At 47.3% G+C, this 19,261-nt stretch overlaps 1 protein-coding gene across 2 annotated transcripts in view; it reads right to left on the bottom strand.

Annotated features, from left to right (window-relative positions):
• Nucleotides 1–232: 232 nt before the first annotated feature.
• Nucleotides 233–19,261, bottom strand: part of COL4A1 (collagen type IV alpha 1 chain) — a 152,549-nt gene continuing 133,520 nt past the window's right edge. For both annotated transcript variants that reach the window (XM_082435260.1, XM_082435259.1), the window contains exons 41-52: nt 18,126–18,176; nt 16,788–16,973; nt 16,046–16,179; nt 14,908–14,980; nt 14,055–14,126; nt 12,882–13,010; nt 11,790–11,888; nt 10,675–10,887; nt 9,599–9,776; nt 5,866–5,980; nt 3,473–3,645; nt 233–1,638 (exon numbers count right to left, since the gene is read on the bottom strand). In XM_082435260.1, the coding sequence (XP_082291386.1) occupies nt 1,557–1,638; nt 3,473–3,645; nt 5,866–5,980; nt 9,599–9,776; nt 10,675–10,887; nt 11,790–11,888; nt 12,882–13,010; nt 14,055–14,126; nt 14,908–14,980; nt 16,046–16,179; nt 16,788–16,973; nt 18,126–18,176 (1,505 nt within the window). In that variant the 3' untranslated portion in view covers nt 233–1,556. The remainder of the gene's footprint in view (nt 1,639–3,472; nt 3,646–5,865; nt 5,981–9,598; nt 9,777–10,674; nt 10,888–11,789; nt 11,889–12,881; nt 13,011–14,054; nt 14,127–14,907; nt 14,981–16,045; nt 16,180–16,787; nt 16,974–18,125; nt 18,177–19,261) is intronic.

Below are 19,261 nucleotides of genomic sequence, written 5' to 3'. Positions count from 1 at the left end.
GCTGCCTGGATGGACAGATGGGAGGGAAGGGGGGAGGGATGAAGAAGACCATATTTTTTTTCTTTGCAGTAATTTCTGTAAATTACACCCAGTCTGAGACTCTCATCTGGAAGAACTACAAAATAAATATGATCTAAATTTGCAAAGCTTACAAATTTATTAGTGGCTTGTGCAGTAACTTTTCCTTTGATGTTTCTGTGGCAAAACTAGCAACAAATTAATAAAAGCTTAATTTTTATACAAATAGTTTTATTACAAATTTGAATTTTTAAGAAATACACATTTAAAGAAATTACACAAAAGGCCTTAGTAGTCTTAAAAACGTTTTGGAGACTTTTAGTAAAATGTCGTTTCAGGCATAGTGGTCCAATTCTGCTCTCCTGCAATCCATCCGCTCCCCTGCTGAAGTCTGAACACAACTCACGGAAAACCAAGGAAGCCGCCTGCATGTGCTTACAGGTAAAAATGCTGATATTCTGCTTCGACAGAGCTACTTCTCACACCAGGCTGAGGATGAGGAGTAGTCATAAAATGAAGGCCTTTTAAGTTTGTTGCTTTTGAAGTCAAGTCATTCAGTTTGTGATTAGTGTTTAAAACCCTGAAGATATTTCATAACAGAATAAAAACAAGAAGCTCAAAGTACATGTTTTCCTGTAATAGACACCATATCCGTGAAGCCGGGTTTGGTTTTGGCAACACACAATTTTTGGTTTGGAGGTGAACAATGAAAACTGGTGTTTCACATTCAATACCCTAGTGTTTAAAAATCTCTGTTAAAGGACAACACAGGCTTTTAAAGGAAGAAACTATGTAAGCTTTATTTTAACAGTGGAAATGAAACTACAACTTGACCTGCCTAATTGCTGACATCTATATAAATTACTAAAATATATATATATTTCATTTCTGCCTACTTTGGGGACCATCTTTATTCCACAGGAAATCCGTGACTTCTGCAAAAGCAGCTGCATAGTACCACACAGAGCAGAAAGACCGAAATTTTTCTTTGGTGGGGCGGTCGGAAGACAGGGCTACTAGGCTCCCTTCCTTCCCTTTGGAGGTTCCAACCATCGGCTTTACACGACTATTATTTGTACAGACCGAGGGACCTGAATTTTGAAACAGTTAGACAGTGATATCAACAGACGTTTCACCTGGGGTGTGAAATGGATCTGTTATAATACAACAATGGAAACGGGCTTCGCCCAGGATGGAAGGTCCCACAGCCCTCCTAGCACCCTTTGGTTTTCTGATGGGTCTCACTTCACACATCAGTGCACTGAACTGTAGAACAGACATATTTTTTATTTCATCAGAAGTGCCATTTGGGACTTCACTACAGGCAGCTTATCGTGGTCTTGGATTCTCCTTCAGCAAGTAGAGGCCAACGAAGCAGGGTGTGTTAGTTATGCAGATTCCTATCAGGCACCTTACAGTTTTCATACTGCACAGTGAGGTACACAGGATATATTTCTAGAGTTCGTTGCTGTTAGAAGAAGAAGGAGGGAAGAGGGGGGAATAGCACCATGTTGTGATGTAGCTGAGGGCCGGCTTCGTTATGTTCTCCGCATGCACACCTGACAGCGACTGACATGCGTGCGCAGCTCTCCAGCCTTCAAGGTGGACGGCGTGGGCTTCCTGAAAGGCAGCACAGAAGTCAGTGTCACCGCACGGCTCAGGCCAGCTCCTCGGCCCTCCCTCGCATCAGAGACCCCCGAGGGACCAGCCTTCACCCTGCCTCTGAGCGGGTACCGCGCTGGGGGCATCCCACGGCCTCGGTTACGCCTGCAAGTTACGCCTGCATCCATCCTCGGGCCAAGAGTACAGGGCGAGTGAGGGCACCGCCAGAGTCACCCACGTCTGTCTGACCCCAAAGTCTCAGCCACTCCCCACCACAGACCCTGCCTCTTCCAACTATAGGTTAACCTTTTGTTTTCTCTTCTCAACTCGATTATGAACACCCCCAGACTAGGAAGATGTTCTTCTCTGAGACACTTCACACACATCCTAAGTGCTCATTAAATCACTGCTGAATGACAGAATGAACAACAAATCTGGAATAATCAACCAGACCTCAAAATACATTCGTAACTTTTGAAAGTTGTTCACACAGGTGGTCTGATTAGAGGCCAAAGACAGGGGAAGACATTCAGTGTTCCAAATGCTTCCTTGATCCTAGGAATTCTGTTCTTTGACTATTGGAGAAGTGAAGTCTGAACTAAAATGAGTACTAATCAAATCTTATTCCAATTAAAGTAGCCATATAATAAGAGTACCTTGTCCTAAAATTGAGGTGGCTTACGTTAGCAACTTTGGTGAAAATCCTAGTGCCTCCAAATTATTTAAATTAATGGGATCTTACCTAGTTTTGTTTAAGAAGGCATTTCAGTTAATTGTACCAGGCTGCTGGTTCAGAAAAAAAGACCAGAAAACAAAAAAACCCATTGTTACCTGTTAACCCTATAATGGGCAGCCCTGGGAGCTGGTGCTCATTTCGGTAGCTAATGGTCAAATTGTATCTGGAGGGTTGACGTCAAGTTCCCAGGTGCCTAGAAAGTCTCGTGTGAGCTACTAGAAAGGCACCTGGTAGTTTTTTGAGGCTTAGAAATTTACGAGTAGTGGGCGCGCTGCTTCACCTTTATGATCTAAGCTGGAAAGAGACAGGGTCATAGCAGAGGCCCACAGAATTCTCTCCGAAAAGGTAAAGACTATCTCCAGGGCCGAGAAGCACTTATTCGGGGGACTGAACAGTAGGTACTTGTTCAGCCCCATCGGCGCCCGGCGTCCGCGCCAGCAGGGCTGCAGCTGGTACTAAGTACCGGGCAGAGGCCTCGTTACGTGTTCCCGTCCAGTACAAACTGGGCCCCGCTCCAAACTAACTTCAAGGCCAACGGCCACTTGGGACCGTTGTTTTAAAGGTGAAATTTTGGTAATGGAAACGAAAGAAAAGGTTCTCCGTATCCATTTCGGCGGCATCTGTGCTGAAATTAATTTTCATGCGCAGGCCTGAAAAACGGTCACTGATAACTCGCAATATGTACATCCAATCCAGCATTATAAACACCATGAAAACCAAGGCTATTCACTGTCTCTCTCCCTGCTGGTTAAAGGTACAATGTTTTAAAATGCTCTGTTTGCAGATTTTAGCCGTCTTAATGACGCTGCCATGGATTCATCTTGAAAAACTGAAAACTGAACTTTTTTCTTTCATGGCTCTTCAGTAATGAACGAATGAAGCCTGTCACCTAAGCTCTGCCTTTGAACATGGTTTCGATTATCTGCCCACGTAGAACAGAACCAAATATCTGTTCCTATCCTATCCTATCCTATCCTATCCATGGAAGAAGCCTTCCTAAGGATTGCTGTAGAACCATCTTTGGGACTTTGCACCGGAGCACGTGTATGGACCATGGAAGACTGAAGATAAAAGCCACCAGGGGTGGGGGGGAGGGGGGCGAGGGGGGCACTTTACTTGAACATCTGGTTTCTTTCTATCGTGGCAAGCCAAAAGCTGTAAGCGTTTGCATAGTAATTGCAAGTCCCGCGGCCGTGGCACTCGATGAAGGGGGCGCTTCTGAACTCTTCCAGACAGGACCCAGGGGAGGCCAGGGCTTGGCCAGAACCTTCGGCTCCGGCGCTGGTGTGCTGTGGGGAAACAGGAGCCGTGAGCCAGAGGTGCCCGCCCGCCCCGATGGGCTTCCCGGGCCCCGGGGAAGAGCCGGGGATGCTCCCTCCCGGAAAGCCGCCCCCTCTGTCCCCCGAGGCCACCAGGGAACACACTGGCAGCCACACGGCCCCACGGCCTCACGCCGGGCGCACCCAGTGCCAGGAGTCTGCTGGCCGCTCCTCCCAGGGATGGGAGGTGACCGGTCCAGCTTCACCAGCATTTCAACAAACGCTGTCCTCACTGTTTTCTTCTTGGAACACTGAAACCTCTTCTAACTTGGGGCGTGAGATGACAGCCAAAACGTGCAGAGGATGCTGGGACCAACTGATGGGAGACATCAGACTTTCTAAACAAAATTATACGGGATCATCACAATCCTTTGTTTGCTACATTAGGTAGCAAAATCCTTTATTATTTGCTACATTAGGTAGCAAAATCCTTTATTCGCTACATCCTTTATTTGCTACATTATCCATTTTCTTTTCTTTAAGAAGAGAAAACTTAAACAAGAGAAAGAGGGAAAAGAAAGCTACTATGGTAACTGTTTGTTCAATTGGGTTGAAGTAGGCTCACATGTCCTCAGAAACCAAGACATAAAATGAATGACGTACAAATGGAAGATATGGCAAAACCTCTACAGGACGGCTATTACGGACATAAGAAAAGTGAACTGTGGAATTTTAGAGCCATAAGGGACCTCTGAGGACAAAGCTAACGCCCTTGATGCCCAGATGAGAACCCCAGGATCCCAGAACATTCCAGATCACACTTCCCAGGCAAAGCTGAGATGGGAACAGGCCTCTGGAGGCTGCCAGATCCGAGCCCCCCGGCTTCACCACAAGCCCCCCGACTTCACCGCGAGCCCCCCGGCTTCACCGCGAGCCCCCGGCTTCACCGCGAGCCCCCCGGCTTCACCACGAGCCCCCGGCTTCACCACGAGCCCCCCCGGCTCGGCAGTGCTGGGATGCCTGTTCTCCAGGACCTCATCATTTTGATTTGCTCTTGGTTTTGAGAAATGATGGGCAATCGTGGTTCAGATCTCGGTATGACGCCAGGACAAGGGACGGGGAAGTGACAGGTGCTTTCCTCCGTTCTTCACTCCTTGGATCAAGGGCCTCTTCTGTCAAACTGAGACTCCATCTAGTATTTCTTATATTATGGAGTCCAAAGTCCAATCTGCCTCTGAGTCAAAGTTGTATGCTTACATCATTGCGCGTATCTTGACTTCTCTACGCCACAGTTCTAACCTTTTCGGTTTTCTTGATAAAGTAGTCGCCGTGCAATATTTGGAATTATCAAAACGACTTGCTAAATTTTGTTGTTGCAATTGTTTGGACCTGCTGAAGAGGCTAAATGCAGGCTCCTCAACCCAGGAAACCTCACCACCCGACTGGTGAGAATCCAACACACAAGCATTTGAAGAGCTGCTTTCCTGGAAACTTCTACACTTGGAATAACTTACAGCAGAAAAAAACAGTTAAGAGGCCACTTTCCCCGTCAATCAAATAACAAGGCTAATGATGATTTGGGGGTCAAAGGTACGTACGACCTGGCCACACCTGGGAGTGTGAAGATGGGACCGGGCTTACAGTGGTGACGTGGGAAATGTTTGTGGAGGATCGTGTACCGGGAGTGATTCCAGTGTAACCTGATCGTCCAAGTTCAGAGCTTCTGTGTTTTCAATCAGTACTTTAAACTGAGGCAATAAAATAAGAAGCTACAACGGGACCTCAAAAGGGTGCTGTGTTTCCTGTTCTCATTGGCTTTTGGGAGGAAGGGAGCATCGGGGGTCTGGCATCTGGGGCAGCTGGGCGGTAGGAGAGCAGACTCATGCGGGAGGGGTGTGGACCCTCGGGCCCCTGACACCGGCCAGTGCCCCCGCTCTCTTCCTGACTCTAGCTTCTGCTTTGGGGCTTGCAAGCGTTTTAGTAAATGTGTTCCCACCATGGGCGCGCCCTCCTCTCCCCCCAGGGAGGCGCTGACTCGGAATCTCATCAGGTCACCCAGCTACCTAGTCCCAGCCACTCCGTGGACGAGGAGGGCTCTGGGCGGGCGCTGGACCCCATGCTGTCCCCTCCCAGGGGAGCAGGCCAGGCTCCTGGGGACGCTTTGCAGGGGGTCCCAGGAGCGAGGGGAAAGAGGTGGGGTGATTGTGGGCCGCTCTTTGGGGGAGATATGGAGTTTCCCCAAATACTTACCATCACAAAGGAGTAGCCAATCCACAGCGAGGACCAGCCGCTGGGGCACTGCGGGATCTGAATGGTCTGGCTGTGCACAGCCATGACCATGGCCGGCGCCTCACACACGGTGCACCTGGAAGGCACGGAGCAGAGGCGCTCAGCACAGCCGAGGGAGGCCCCTGCTCACCCCTTTCCCCGTTATCTGTGTTCCGTCTCGTCACTCCATCTTTCCGACCCAGTGATGTGTTTCATCAAAAAGACCAGGTGTCCCCTGCTCGGACTCTGAGGATTAGGGTCTTCTCATTGGTTTGATAAGCCTGCCTCAGTATTAAAACATGAAACTCAAAACCAGACCCAACACTTGTCACTTAACCATCTACTCTGTAGCAGGAAGGAAACCGGAAGGCCAGGTTGTAAGAGGGACCATCTCCTGAGGCGCTGGGGCTGCAGGAGACTTTTGTGTTCTCCTCTGTGTATTTCAGTGCCTTCCAGTATTTCAGCAATGAGTGTGTATTTCAGTGCCTTCCAGTATTTCAGCAATGAGTGTGGATTTCAGCAAACACAATGAATGCTCAAGAAGGCAGCGATGGTGCAATCCAAGGGCTACCACTTCCGGAACACGGCGATTTGTTTTAAGCCCTGAATCATCTTCAATGTAAGAAGAACATTTAGTGAATTATAGTAACTAAGACAGATAAAAAAACCCAGGGCTGGCTGTCCACGTGAGCCTCTTCCGGAGACTCTTTCCAGACCTGGAAACGACAGACCAGTGAGGGGGCCCCTGCCCCAGGCCGCACTGGATGCCCCCCAGGCCAGGCTGGCTCGTGCTCAGCCGCTGGGACTGCGCCCAAGAATAAATGACAGCAACACACCATGTTCCGACTCGGGCCTGCTCTACTCAGCGACCCTTCGATGGTGGGATGACGTTTTGTTGAAAAAAAAAAATTTAAACATCAGCAGTAAAATAATTATATTCAAGTCACAAACTGAACAGAGTGCTAAGAATGCTGATAAATGACTATAAATGGCGTTAATAGTTACACCTAGTTATGCCGGAGCATTTGCATGACAGTGGATTAGGAGTGGGAAGAGGGCCGAAACGAGTCGTTCGGTTTTCCGTGGGGGTGTGTGTGTGCGCGCGCGCGCTATTTTCTATTTTATTCACACAAATGCAGATGAAGTAAAGGGCTCAGCTGAACAACAGTGACTGAAATTGGCCTTCTACATCTGCCACCATCTGCCTGCCAGACACAGGAGCAGACATAGAGCACAGAGGAAAGTGCTTCATGTCAGGCTCTCTCTGGGCTGGCGGGTTCAAGCCGCTGCAGAGACGTGGTCTGGACCCCGTCCGATGGGCGCTAGGGGACAGAGAATCACAGATTTAACGAGCCACGAGGTCCCTTAAAATCCACACACTCTCATTCCCCATATTACCTATGAGAATATGAGACCACAGTTAGTTGTGTGTAAAGGCAGAATTAGAACACAGTCTTCAATCTAGAACAATTAAACAGTCCGTAGTTTTTGATGATTCATGTCTGCGGAGAGTCGGAAAGTGCTTAGAAAATTTTGTTAGGATAACAGCAGAAAAGTTGCTACTTTTTCTGCTTAAGAGGAAGAATTTTGTAATTAACTCTAAAATTAAGCTTTAGGACGTCCCCAAAAGGGAGACCTCAGAAGGAACCTGTGAGTCCTGAGAAGTCGTTAGAAACCACTATGTTAAAGTAACCGTGGGACCTGGGCGCTCAGAGACCCAGAGGAATGGGCAGCGTTATTACAAAATGGGATGTGAGATGTGTGTGCTTTCGGAGCAGTGACTTAAAGGATGTGACTTCTGAGGTCACATCAGACACCGTGCATCTGTGGGTCAGTTAACAGGGAGACGTGAAAACCCCGAAATGGGCAGCGCTGGGGCATTTAAACAACTCATGGTAACGGGTCTACAGAGAAAAGCAAGTCTCAGACTTGAGGCTTCTCCTGGACCTGTTTCTGGAATGTCCTAAATGCATCTCAGAGCCCTGTGTCCCAACCAAATCAAGGTCAATGTCAATTTTATCAAGATGGTAATTAGGAGACAAAAACGAATAATCATTTTCTACCTGTTGTCCAAGGAAAGCTAAACAAAAACACAAAGGTGGTTAGTGGTTAGTTTCTGTTCTTGTGCACCCAGCGTGGCTCTGAGCAAGAAAAGTCAACACAGATCGGCCCACAGGGACCCCTGACACATGGGAAGGACTTCTGTGTTTTGAGAGATGCCTCTCTGGAAGTTACCAATGACTTTTCCCATTTTAAGACCCATGAGATAAGTTTTCTTACAGCTCAAAAGAAAAATCTAAGAAAGCTGTCAGGAGATATTTTGAGGTAAGGCCATCAAAAACCTGATTTTTCCGATAGGCATCTCCCAGCCTTTCTGGTCCAGGTCTATGCGGTACATTCTTTTAACAAGACTGTTCTGTGAGGACCAGCCTTCCACGCTCTGGAGCTACAGACCCCGTAAGTGACCAGTCGGAAGTAGGTGGTGACCATCCAGCGACGGGTGGTCACCACAGGGGACGCTGGGCTGCTCCAAGCACCCACCCCGCGCCCCCCTCCCCTCTGACTCCAGACACCTCTCAGCCCACATCACTAGTCTTTCTTCCTATTCAAAAGCTGTTATTTCTCTAAAGGAAACATAGAAAAGCTTCCGTTCTTTCTCACTCTCACTTTCCTAAGGAAAACCTGTCCCGCCTTGCCATTCTTTTCATCCTGTACTCTCTTCGCGTGTAAAAGTAAAATTAGAGACTAGCTTCTCAGTCAAACAAGTTCCTACCTTTGCCACTTTTCTATTGCTTCTGAGTATAGTTAAGGAAGCAACTTTTAATTAGAAGGAAAGAGGCAAAAGGAGGAAAATCATGTACTTTTCGGTCACAATCATTTCAATTTCCCATTTTATTTCCTACCAGGAAGACTCTTGGGGACCCGGAAACATACCCCAGACATTAATTAGTGTGGAAAGCACTTAATTTGGGAAGTCGCTCAAACACATGCAATCTCAGTGGGTACAATATCACCTCAAGAGTGCAAAAACTGGTGGGGTGGAAGAGAATGAGAAAAATCTTAGGATGTACACATGTTAATGTACATGATACATCAGTATAATCTCTTATATATAAAGCACAGACATACAGTATGCCCGTGGTGTCATAATTTCTTGGCAACCACCTCACACCCACAGTTAAGTGCCACTGAACTGTACACTTAAAAATGGTTAAGATGGTAAATTTTATGCTATGTGTTATGTTAGTTTATGTTATTGTTTTACTACAATTAAAAAATAAAAATGTTTAAAAAGTTTCTTCGGGGTGATTCCAAAAAATATACCTTAAAAGACTCCTTAGGGAGATAATTATTTAAGAAAGAAAAAAGTTGCAAAGCTGTTCTGAAGTTTGCCGGGGGCGCCAGCGACACTGCTTGGTTCATGGCAGGGAAGGCAGTCACCCCGGTGAGTCACACAAGGTAACACGTCTTGTTCCAAAGCCGGGCCTTATCTCACCAAGGGTTTGCACTAAAATTTTTTAAGAAGATAACTGACTTTTACATCCAATTATTTGTATGGCTGATTTCTGTTACAAAACTCAGGTATCACAATTAGTAAACGGAATGGCAATGGATTAAATGTTTGGGGGAAAATGGAAAAACACAAGAATAATCTCTGCCCTGACTGTGAGCTGCTTTTCCTCGTCAACTGTGTGCTCCGATGGGCTGGACTCACCTGCTGATGAAGGGCCTGATGCCCTCCCCGGTGATGGGCGCCATGGACATGGGCATAGGCTCCGGGGTGGACAGCCAGTACGAGTAATCATTTCGGGAGGCGAAGTTGCAGACATTGTTGATGTTACAGAAGAGGAAGGGCATCGTGCTGAACTTGCGCAGACAGCTGCCCGCCGTGCCTGGGGACGCAGGGAGAAGACATTGCTTACCATTCGCAGTCTGCCTCGACACAGAATGCAAGTGAGCTAGCTAATAAAGACATCTATCCTACACGTCCGCTAAGGTGGAAATAAAAATGTTTGCCGATTACAGAAAGAAGGAAATAAATGTACCAAACAGACTAGTATGATTGGAAATGAGCATTAAATTCAATGGAAAGTGATCCAGGCCAAAGGGAAACCATCAAGAATTAGCAGGATGAACAGAAACAAAGCAGTTCATCAGTAGAGAGAGACCTTTTCCTGCAACTGAATTCTAGAAGGAACTTAACGTGCAGCTCCTTGTACCACAGCTGGTAACTCTCTGGACCGCGTCTTTCACGAAATGCAGAGCCGTCTTTATATATGTTTGCAACCTCAGTGAAAGTTAGAGGTGTAAAACATTAAAACATAATTTGGTGGAGCAGATCCGGAGAGGACTAAGAAAATGACGACAAACACACAACCCGCTATTGATCTAAACTAATAGAAGGACAGAGGAATTTTGGACAGGATAACGTGGACATTTTTTAAAAGAGCAACAGTAAAGCTGCTCTATTTTATGACTATGAATGCAAACTGTTAAGTGTGTACTCCCGATATCTTGATCCTACTTGATAATTTGAAGAAGAGGTCAAAAGTTTTATTAATTTAAAATTTTCAAAGAGTCAGCCTTTATGTCTGCCTGGCTTCCCATTAGTAATATGGCGGCTGTTGGTAAGGATGGCCCACTTGGTAAGGATGGAGGGAAACAGGACTCTTTTCCTTGACTAGGTCTTGGTGACGCTCCGAACCGCAGGACCAGAGCGGGAACACAGCCCAGCACCCCCAGCGCTGGACACGCGACGCGGAATGAACACACCATCTGTAGACGCCTCACCCAAGTCCTGGCCGTGCGCCCGCTCGTTGCCTTGTACGTAGAGCAGAGAGTACCCATGGTAGAGGATTTTGGTCCCAGGAGGACACTGGGGGTCGTCTGTTGTCTGACTGTGCCTGGTCACGAGGAAGCCGTGATCAACAGACGGGGTGCCTGGGGGACCCATGGATCCCGGCAACCCATCAGGGCCGGGTGGACCCGGGAAGCCTCTTGGACCTGAAAGACAGCAGAGAAATTCGCTTCCTCAGTTACAGACAGGCGAGACTCAGTACAACCACCACCTCCCTCGTGCTACCTCAGCTTCTCCTCTCTGCATCCCACCTGGAGATGTTTTATAAGCACGGTACTTGGTGCAAAGCAGAAGCTCATAAACTCAGTCCAATGAATAAATGAAATATGTGAAAATATAAATGTATGAATAAAGGAAGTAAATGACATGACTCCACGCATGTATTCATACAGCACTTGGGAGCTCCTCCGAGGGAGGATTATTATAGGATGATTACAACAACCATCTTTTAAGGTAGCTTCCCAGCCTTAGTGGCCCAAAGCCAGCGTATGGAATCAAGGGTGGAAGGAAGCTCCCGTGCAGGGTGTCCTCCTGTCCCCTGGGCGACCACGCTGCCTGCAAGATGTTCACAGGCCTCCTGCTGGGCTGGGCCCTCTGTCTACTTAGTTGCACCCTCAGCCTTTGGCATCCCAGCCACGATGGGACCTCCGAGGTCCTGCTTCTTGGGAAGCAGATCAACTTTAGTCCACGCCAGTCAGTGGCCTTCTGGCCAACACGGCACAATCATCCGCTCCCCTTGCCCTTTGCTGAAATGGAGTGTCTGAGCTGCAGACTCTTAGGAAACCAGATAGGGCCGTCCCTAGCGGCCTTCTTTCAATAACGTCTGGGAGGCACTGAGCTTTGATCAACATCTGTCTCCCTACACAGAAAAGAATGATGACAACCCTTGGCTCCTCTGTAAGATCCTGTTTCTCCTAAGAAACAGACTTCCACGGAAATCTTTCAAGAAACACTTCCTTTCGCAGGTTTCCATATGCCTGGGCCTAAGGCTTCTAATCCGAAGATGCAGATAGAGGGTAGTGAGGCTGGGACAGCACAGCAAACCTACCAGGAGGTCCAAAGGGTCCTGTCTCCCCTTTCTGGCCGGGGGCCCCATCAAACCCGGGAATACCTGGTGGCCCAGGTAAGCCCACAGATCCCGTCACACCTAAAGAGAGGAGAAAGGATTCATGATCCGGTTGTGGAGAGCAATATATAGGCTGTATCTTTTTCTTCCCTTTTGAAATGTCCTCTTCGGCCCCCTGAGAGGGAAGCACAGGGCCTCGGACTACAGGTGGGAACGCTTTCCCAGAAAGCCAGAAGGTTAACACACGCTCTGCAGACTGACACCCACACGGGGTGTGCCTCGTCTCGGAATTCGGGGTTCTCCCCGGCTTCTTGCTGTTATTCTTGTTATTGTTTGGCACACAGTTTGGGGAAAGGCAGTCACATGGGGGTAGGGAGAGATCTGATGCATTTTCATTTTCTCAGGTGTCTCCCCCCTCTCGGCCACGTTCTGGTGTCTCAGATAATGTTTAGGCACCGGGTTTACTGACGTGGGTAGTTTTTTTGTTTTCATGTGTACGGTTTATTCCTAGGTGGTTGAAACAAATTTTCATGGATGCTACCTTTCTACTCTAAATGTTTTCATTCATCTTTATCTTCCATCCCCACTCCTCAGCAATAGCTTTTGAAGTAAGGAGTGTGTAGCCCCAATAAGCAGAGAGAGTCTAGCTTAAGGTGTCCGGGAACCACAGGGACTTGCACAGCTCTTGGCCACTTGGGTAGAGCTTTGGGGCCGCCGTGGAGAACACCGATCCCTACAATTCTGGGTTGCTATTTCCTGCAGTCCCCATCCCCTGGCCGGGAGAGATGCTTTTCCCGTTCCTCTGCCCATGTTTTTCTAAGTGAACATAGATGTGCTGAGTTGTGTGCTGCCCTAGCTTTTCTTGGATTTCTTTTTCTGACCTTGTTAGGCCTCTTCAGAAAGTTCACATGGTTTTGACATACACTGAAGGAAGGTAAGAAAGTCATCTTCAAATACGTGTTTACACAGTCACTGCCCAGAGGCTGTTGTGAGACATGCGGGTGAAGAGGAAACCCCGCCCGGGCCAGCTCCCTCCCGCCTCCACAGCCCTCTGCACATCGCGGTTATTCCTACCTTGTTGTCCTTTGGGGCCTGGAGGTCCCTGAAGCCCTTTCAGACCTGCGGGGCCCTCAGGACCAGGGAGCCCTGGCTCTCCTTTGATGATGTCGTATGGACCCGGGGGGCCCGGGGGGCCAGGAAGACCTGTGGGAATCAGGGCAGCCACTGGTCAATTTCACTGTCCACATTCAAGGCAGAAACAGCTTCTGACATGAAACCCAATCAAACGCAGTGCTTCTCAAAAGTAGAATCACAATCAAAAACACAAGGGACCAGATCCTCACGACGAGACACACGGGTATCTGCACATCTCTATTTTCTAACCTAAAATCCTGAATCCTCAGGACTGGAACAGACCTCGGGGTCACCAGTGTCAAATGTCCACTCAGATCTGGAGGGCTTGATGGACCCCTGACCCAAGGGGAAGCTCATCCCTCTCAGGGAACCACCTCTCACGTGGGGAGCTCCAACAGGTGAAATTAGGACTTTGTTCTCGTATGTATCTGAAATCTGCCTTACTGCACACCAGAACCACTGGCCTTAATCTTTTAATGATGAGTAAACGTAAACCTCCTTCTGCTTGACGGGTCCTGAAGTACACGGAGCAGCCACGTGAAGTTGGGGGCCTCGGGTCTACCGCAGCCTCCCTTTCCTCCGTTCTCTCGCTCCTCCCACGTTTCCCCATTTATTTTCTCCCCGAATAATCCACTTCTCAGTGCATGCTGGTTGCTCACTCCCTCTCTTGAAACACGGTCTTGAAAACGAAACGCAGCCCTCGAAATAAGCTCTGACCCGCAGAGACCAGGATGGGATGCAGACTCCCTCAGACCACTTCCTTCTAAGACCAGCTGTGTCTTTGGAGCCACTCGGCATGTCTGGCTCCCCGTGGAGAAGCCAAGGCAGCCCCTTTCTTAGAAAGAACTCCATACTGTCCAGCCACAGTTTGTTCAGCCTGCAAGACGGATTTCGTTCCTGATTTTTACAGCTGATTTCCGTCTGCCCTCAGAGTCTGTGAGATTTTGTCTCTCACCCCTTTCCACTGGATTTATCTCAGGCACAGACTTAACAAACTTGACTTTCAGGACAAGTCATTGGTAAAAATGTCAACTAGATTAGCCAAATATAGGAACCCTGCCAAGTGGCCAAAGAATTTTCAACTGCTGTTTTCTAATGACCAAATTCTCTTACCTTTAGTTCCAGGGAAACCTTGGTCTCCTTGGTCCCCTTTAACTCCCTGAAGGCCAGGGAGGCCTTTCTGCCCTGGAGGAAAGTAAAACACTGTCTTTGCACAGAATTCCAAACGATAACCGTGTGTGTGTGAATACACACAGTATATACATATATGCACATACATGTACACATATGCTTATGTGTACATATACACACCTACATACATATACACATATAATACACGCATACACACACACACACAGAGTGAACACATTTCGAATTTATGCACGTGGAAGAAAAGAACATTACTTGTAGTCAGCTATGTAAAACGTTTGATGAAACTCTTCTTTCTAAAACCCAGAAGTCACATTTTTCCAAACATGCAGCAAACCATAAAATGGTCACAACCAGTGGAAGGGCACGTGATTCTGTTTTTGGTCACGATCTGGTTCACACGTGTCCCCAGCTAGCCCCCAAGATGCCTGCAAGCTGAGACCTTGCTGTATTCACCTTTCATTCATGTGCACCTGATGCTGCAGTAAAAAGTCTAGGTGCCTGGAAGCTGGTAGGCACCCAATGACTATTTGCTTCAAACATTAAAACATTAACGAACGGCCCAAATCCACGACTCCTCACTGAGAGGCGAACGGTCCTCGGGGTCTTAGTAAGAAACTCAGAATGTCTTTACGCTGCTGTGCATGGGCTTTGTGCATGTTATAACGGGGCAGCCACCCAGAAACGGCATTTTAATTTGAAGAGAACGGGGTCTGGTACTGCGACCATGCTAGGTCTACCAGCAGGAAAGCACCAGGGGCTGGGGCTCTGGTGGCAGGTAAACGTGTCTTCAAGCGGCATCTCCCTTACGTCTTACCTTGAAACCCTGGAACTCCTGGAGGTCCCATATCACCCTTAGCACCTGTAGCTCCTGGAGAGCCACCGACCCCCTAGACACACAAAGAGAACGTCAGTCGGGAACGGCTCAGGAGACATACGTCCCTCAAGCAACTGGCAGTCAGGGAGCTGGGAACAGCCCCTCCATGTTCTGAAGTAGCTCTGTGAACAAATGTTGCCTTGTGGTTGCTTAAAGATGTAAAAAGAATGACAAAACCTCTGTGTGTGCCTAAATTAGGGAGCTGGAAATTGCAACAACTTGCTTCAGTCACTCTGTCCCTTCTGCTTGTCCGTCTGTGTGGTAAATTCCAGAAGCAGGTATAAATCTTACATCCCACTGTTCCCACCCGATAGCACGATGCCATGAACAGAGTTGAAACTCCCTAAACATCTGTCATGGCAACATCTCAATCTATCAACACCAAAGAACCTTTCTGGATGACTTTACTCCCAATACTCAACCACAGTGATTTTTCTTTAAAATTAGCTTCGCATCTTGTCTTAAAAGTGCTTTTAAATATGGGAAAAAAACATTAAAAATACTAAAGAAGGATTATTTTCCTTTATAATACAGCGATATTTTTGTATTTTAAAAAAATACTATCTTAATTTCTAGATATTTCAACATAGTTGTTCCTTTCTCAGTATATAAAAAGTTGTAATGTTTCTTCGCTTTACCTTATTTTAAAAAGTGCCATAAGCAAAATAACATGCACAAATTATATCTATATATGTATACATATAATGCACATATGTATACATAGAGATACACAGACACTGAATGGCACTAGGAACAGGGATATATTTCTCTGTTACTGAGGCTTTCTTTTTGCATCATTTGTATATAGATTTTTAAACCCAGGCCTTGAACTATAATCTCCAGTAGTATAACGTTTCACTTTTGATGGTCTGTGTAAAACTAGATTGTAAAAAATTTTGTAATAGTTGCCTCCCATGATGCCAGTAAAGATGGCTGATTACTTGCCAGAGAGAAGGGGCTGATTCAGGGAGGATCTGGGAGTGTAACACACATGTAACACACATGAATACACACATACACACACAAATATTATCTTATGATCCTTTTCAAGAACAAGACCTGCCAAGAGACAACTCACCGGCATGCCCTGGAATCCTGGGTCTCCCTTGGGTCCTGGAGCCCCAGGAGTGCCCGGCCAGCCTGGGTTTCCCTTGTCACCTTTCAGCCCATCAAGCCCAGGGAGCCCTGGAGGCCCCATGGGTCCCGGAAGCCCTAATGGGAGACACAGAAGCCACACGTTTGAGGTCAGAGGGTGGTTTTATGTATAAGTGTCACTGGGCTGTGGTCGTCACCACTGCCACCCAACTGTCCCCAACTGTATACAACAACATCATATTAAGCAGCATGAGCCCTGAAGACATCCAGGCAGGTCCTAGAAGGAAGAATCTCCTCGACGGGCAGTAAACGTCGATATAAACACCGCAGTCTCAGAGTCAAGTGCCCTGCGGCCGCTGTGCTCAAGGGTGGCCGTGCCGTAGGGCAACCACCTGTTCACGGGGCATCAGGTGTGACAGAAGGTCGTGCTGGTTTTAAACAACCAGCCACACATGGCATTTGTGCTCCAGTCCCTTTCAGTAATGGCCTTCTCCCTCTCCCTAATTGCTTGTTCCTTGAAAGAAAGAGCATGAGAAAAGCACTGACCCAATGGAGGCCCAGGTAAAAGGGGCCCAATGTCTTAAGCAGTTTCAATGGTAATAAATGTTGCAAACTTCTAAATAAAAAGCTCATTTGAGAATTTAATTATTCCAATTCCTTTGATACTTGGGTATGTTTGTGCCTCTGTTTCAGTCCCAGCTCTGAACCTAGTGATACACCCTTACCTGGCAGGCCAGGTTGTCCCTGTGGGCCCCGGTCTCCTTTGCGCCCCTCCACCGCATGGCCCGGAGTGCCTGGCAATCCCGGCTGTCCCTGTGGCCCGGGAGGACCCATGAATCCTTGTTCTCCTTTGGATCCAGGAATTCCTGGGCTCCCAGCTAAGCCTGGGAAACCCACGTCGCCCTTTGAACCTAAACAGTAAAGACAGTTTGAGATCACGGTGAAATGCAGGGAAGAAGAGGAACCCAGTGCACCAAAGAGGAGGGAGGGGCTTCCAGAAGGACCCAGGAGGACACTGGAACTGGTGCCCTTCTCTCTCCTTTTTATTAAATAACGTGCCAGACTCCCACCATGGCCCACCTGAAGAAGAGAAAGCTTAGGGTACAAAGAAACTGGGACCATTCTTTACACTTTTTAAAGGAGGTGTTCTATGGCAAAGGCATTTGAATATATGTGCAGACAAGCCTGCAAGGTATGGCACTGCTGAAATTAAGGGCTTGTTCTACCAACAGGTGAATGAATAAACGAACTGTGTTACAGCTACACCATGGAACGCGACTCAGCAAGAAAAAGGAATAAACTAGTGACACAACAAACAGCACAGGCGACTCAAAGTCATTACGCTGAGCGAATGAAGTCGGGCGAAAACGTGCATGCTGTAGGATTCCATGAATGTAAAATTCTGGAAAACACAAGCTAAGCTACAGTTCCAGAAGGCAGACCAGTGGTTGCTTGGGGTGCAGGTCTGGGTGGGGACAGAAAGGAGCAGGGGGCGGTGACAAGGCAGCCCAGGAAACTTTTGGGGTGACAATGCATTCACTGCCTTGAATGTGCTGATATTTTCACGGGTGTGTACATGTATCAAGATTTATCAAATTGTACACTTTAAATATATGCAATTTATTAGATGTCAGTGATACCTCAATAAAGCTGTTTTAAAAAATGTTTTTAAGTGAGAGCTTGCAGAAAACAAAACTGCATGTTTAGTTTTAAACATATTACCCCAAACTTGCCAACAAAATGACAAAATTCTAGGATTGTTTCAAGGTTATTAAGAAAAAATAAGAAGGGAAGGAAACAGGGTCACCACCTAGAAGGATCGTTGGGCCCTCCTTGGAATTTACTGCCGCTTCCCCCCCCCCCCCCACTTCACAAGGCTATGAACCCAAAACACAGCACGCCACACAGTGGTTTGCCATGAGCCCACAGTAAGTGACTGTCCCAGACCCATAATCTATCATCGATGTCCACGTGCTTCCTTGTATCTGCTCGCCCTGCTCTGCCGGTGCCACGTGTATCAGCAGTTAGTTGAAAAGGAAGAACATATTTAGCAAATGTGTTACCTTTCTCTCCTTTGGCCCCTGGAAACCCTGGGAATCCTCTTCCGGGTAGACCTACAAGATAAAGGTAAGAAGTCACGTTTATCTCTCCTAAAACAGCCGAGCTGCAGGAACAGCACAAAGCAATATCCACTCTTTGCACCAACACCATATACTATTTGTGAAACACAGAGAAATTAGTCCGTTGCACTTTGCAAGTAAAATTATATTACCACAGTTGTTCTAAGATACCCTTGACTGGATATGTATATAATTTAGTACATTTTCCCAAGTATCTTTGAGCCCAGAACCATAACAGCATTTAGTAGAAATGATCTGTACAGACGGGTACTTATTTCCCATTACTGTCTGGAGACTCACAAATTGGCTTTTCTCAGATGACTATCCAACTAACAGCTATTCTCAAAGGCAGTGCACAGAGCCAGTGCACAGAGCCAGTGATATTTGGGGCAGAAGACACCAGGGAGCCCACAAGTGCGAGTAAAGTGTGTAAGGGAAGATTCAAAGGGGGGGAAAGTAGGTGTGGAGGCATTTCTTATGAATTATTTTTATAGGAAAATGAATGTACATAATCTAAACATAAGGCTCATAGAATGAAAGAAATGAACTTTAGAAAGAGACCAACACTAACAGCCATGGATCCCCCTGCATGCTCCTCCCCAGCACTATTTCCCTCCCTCCATCCCCCTGACTGAGGGCAACCTGTTTCAAATTGTTTGTGTGTCACCCTCTTGCTATATACGAATATTATTACGTATGTGATTGTCATCATTGGAGCTCGCTGCTCACACTTTTGCCCAAGTTGCTGTGCCCCCATCAGTAACAGGAGCAGATTCTGGGGACTGCTATTCCCAGGACCATTCCTCTAAAGGGGGAAAGGCCAGGCAGAGAAGGCAGTGGTCTGGGCTTTCTACTGTGTCTCCTTCACTCAGCAGTGAGAGCTCAGGCCATTTCAAGGGTAGATGCCCATAAGTATTTGTGGAATAAATGAACATCCCCTTTCCCCTTTTCTCATCCAATCCTGCCCCACTTGCCCACATCGTTGCTTAAATAGCTGTAAGGATGTAACTTACACCCAGCTTACACCCAGCTCCGGTCACTTAGCATGGAATGTAAGTCTCCGGGAGACGTTTACTCCA

Source organism: Balaenoptera physalus (genome assembly GCF_965194825.1).
Source record: "Balaenoptera physalus genome assembly, chromosome: 18".
Lineage (NCBI taxonomy): Eukaryota > Metazoa > Chordata > Mammalia > Artiodactyla > Balaenopteridae > Balaenoptera > Balaenoptera physalus.
Note: the sequence above shows the minus strand (reverse complement) of the source record. Positions and strands in the feature narration are given on the sequence as shown.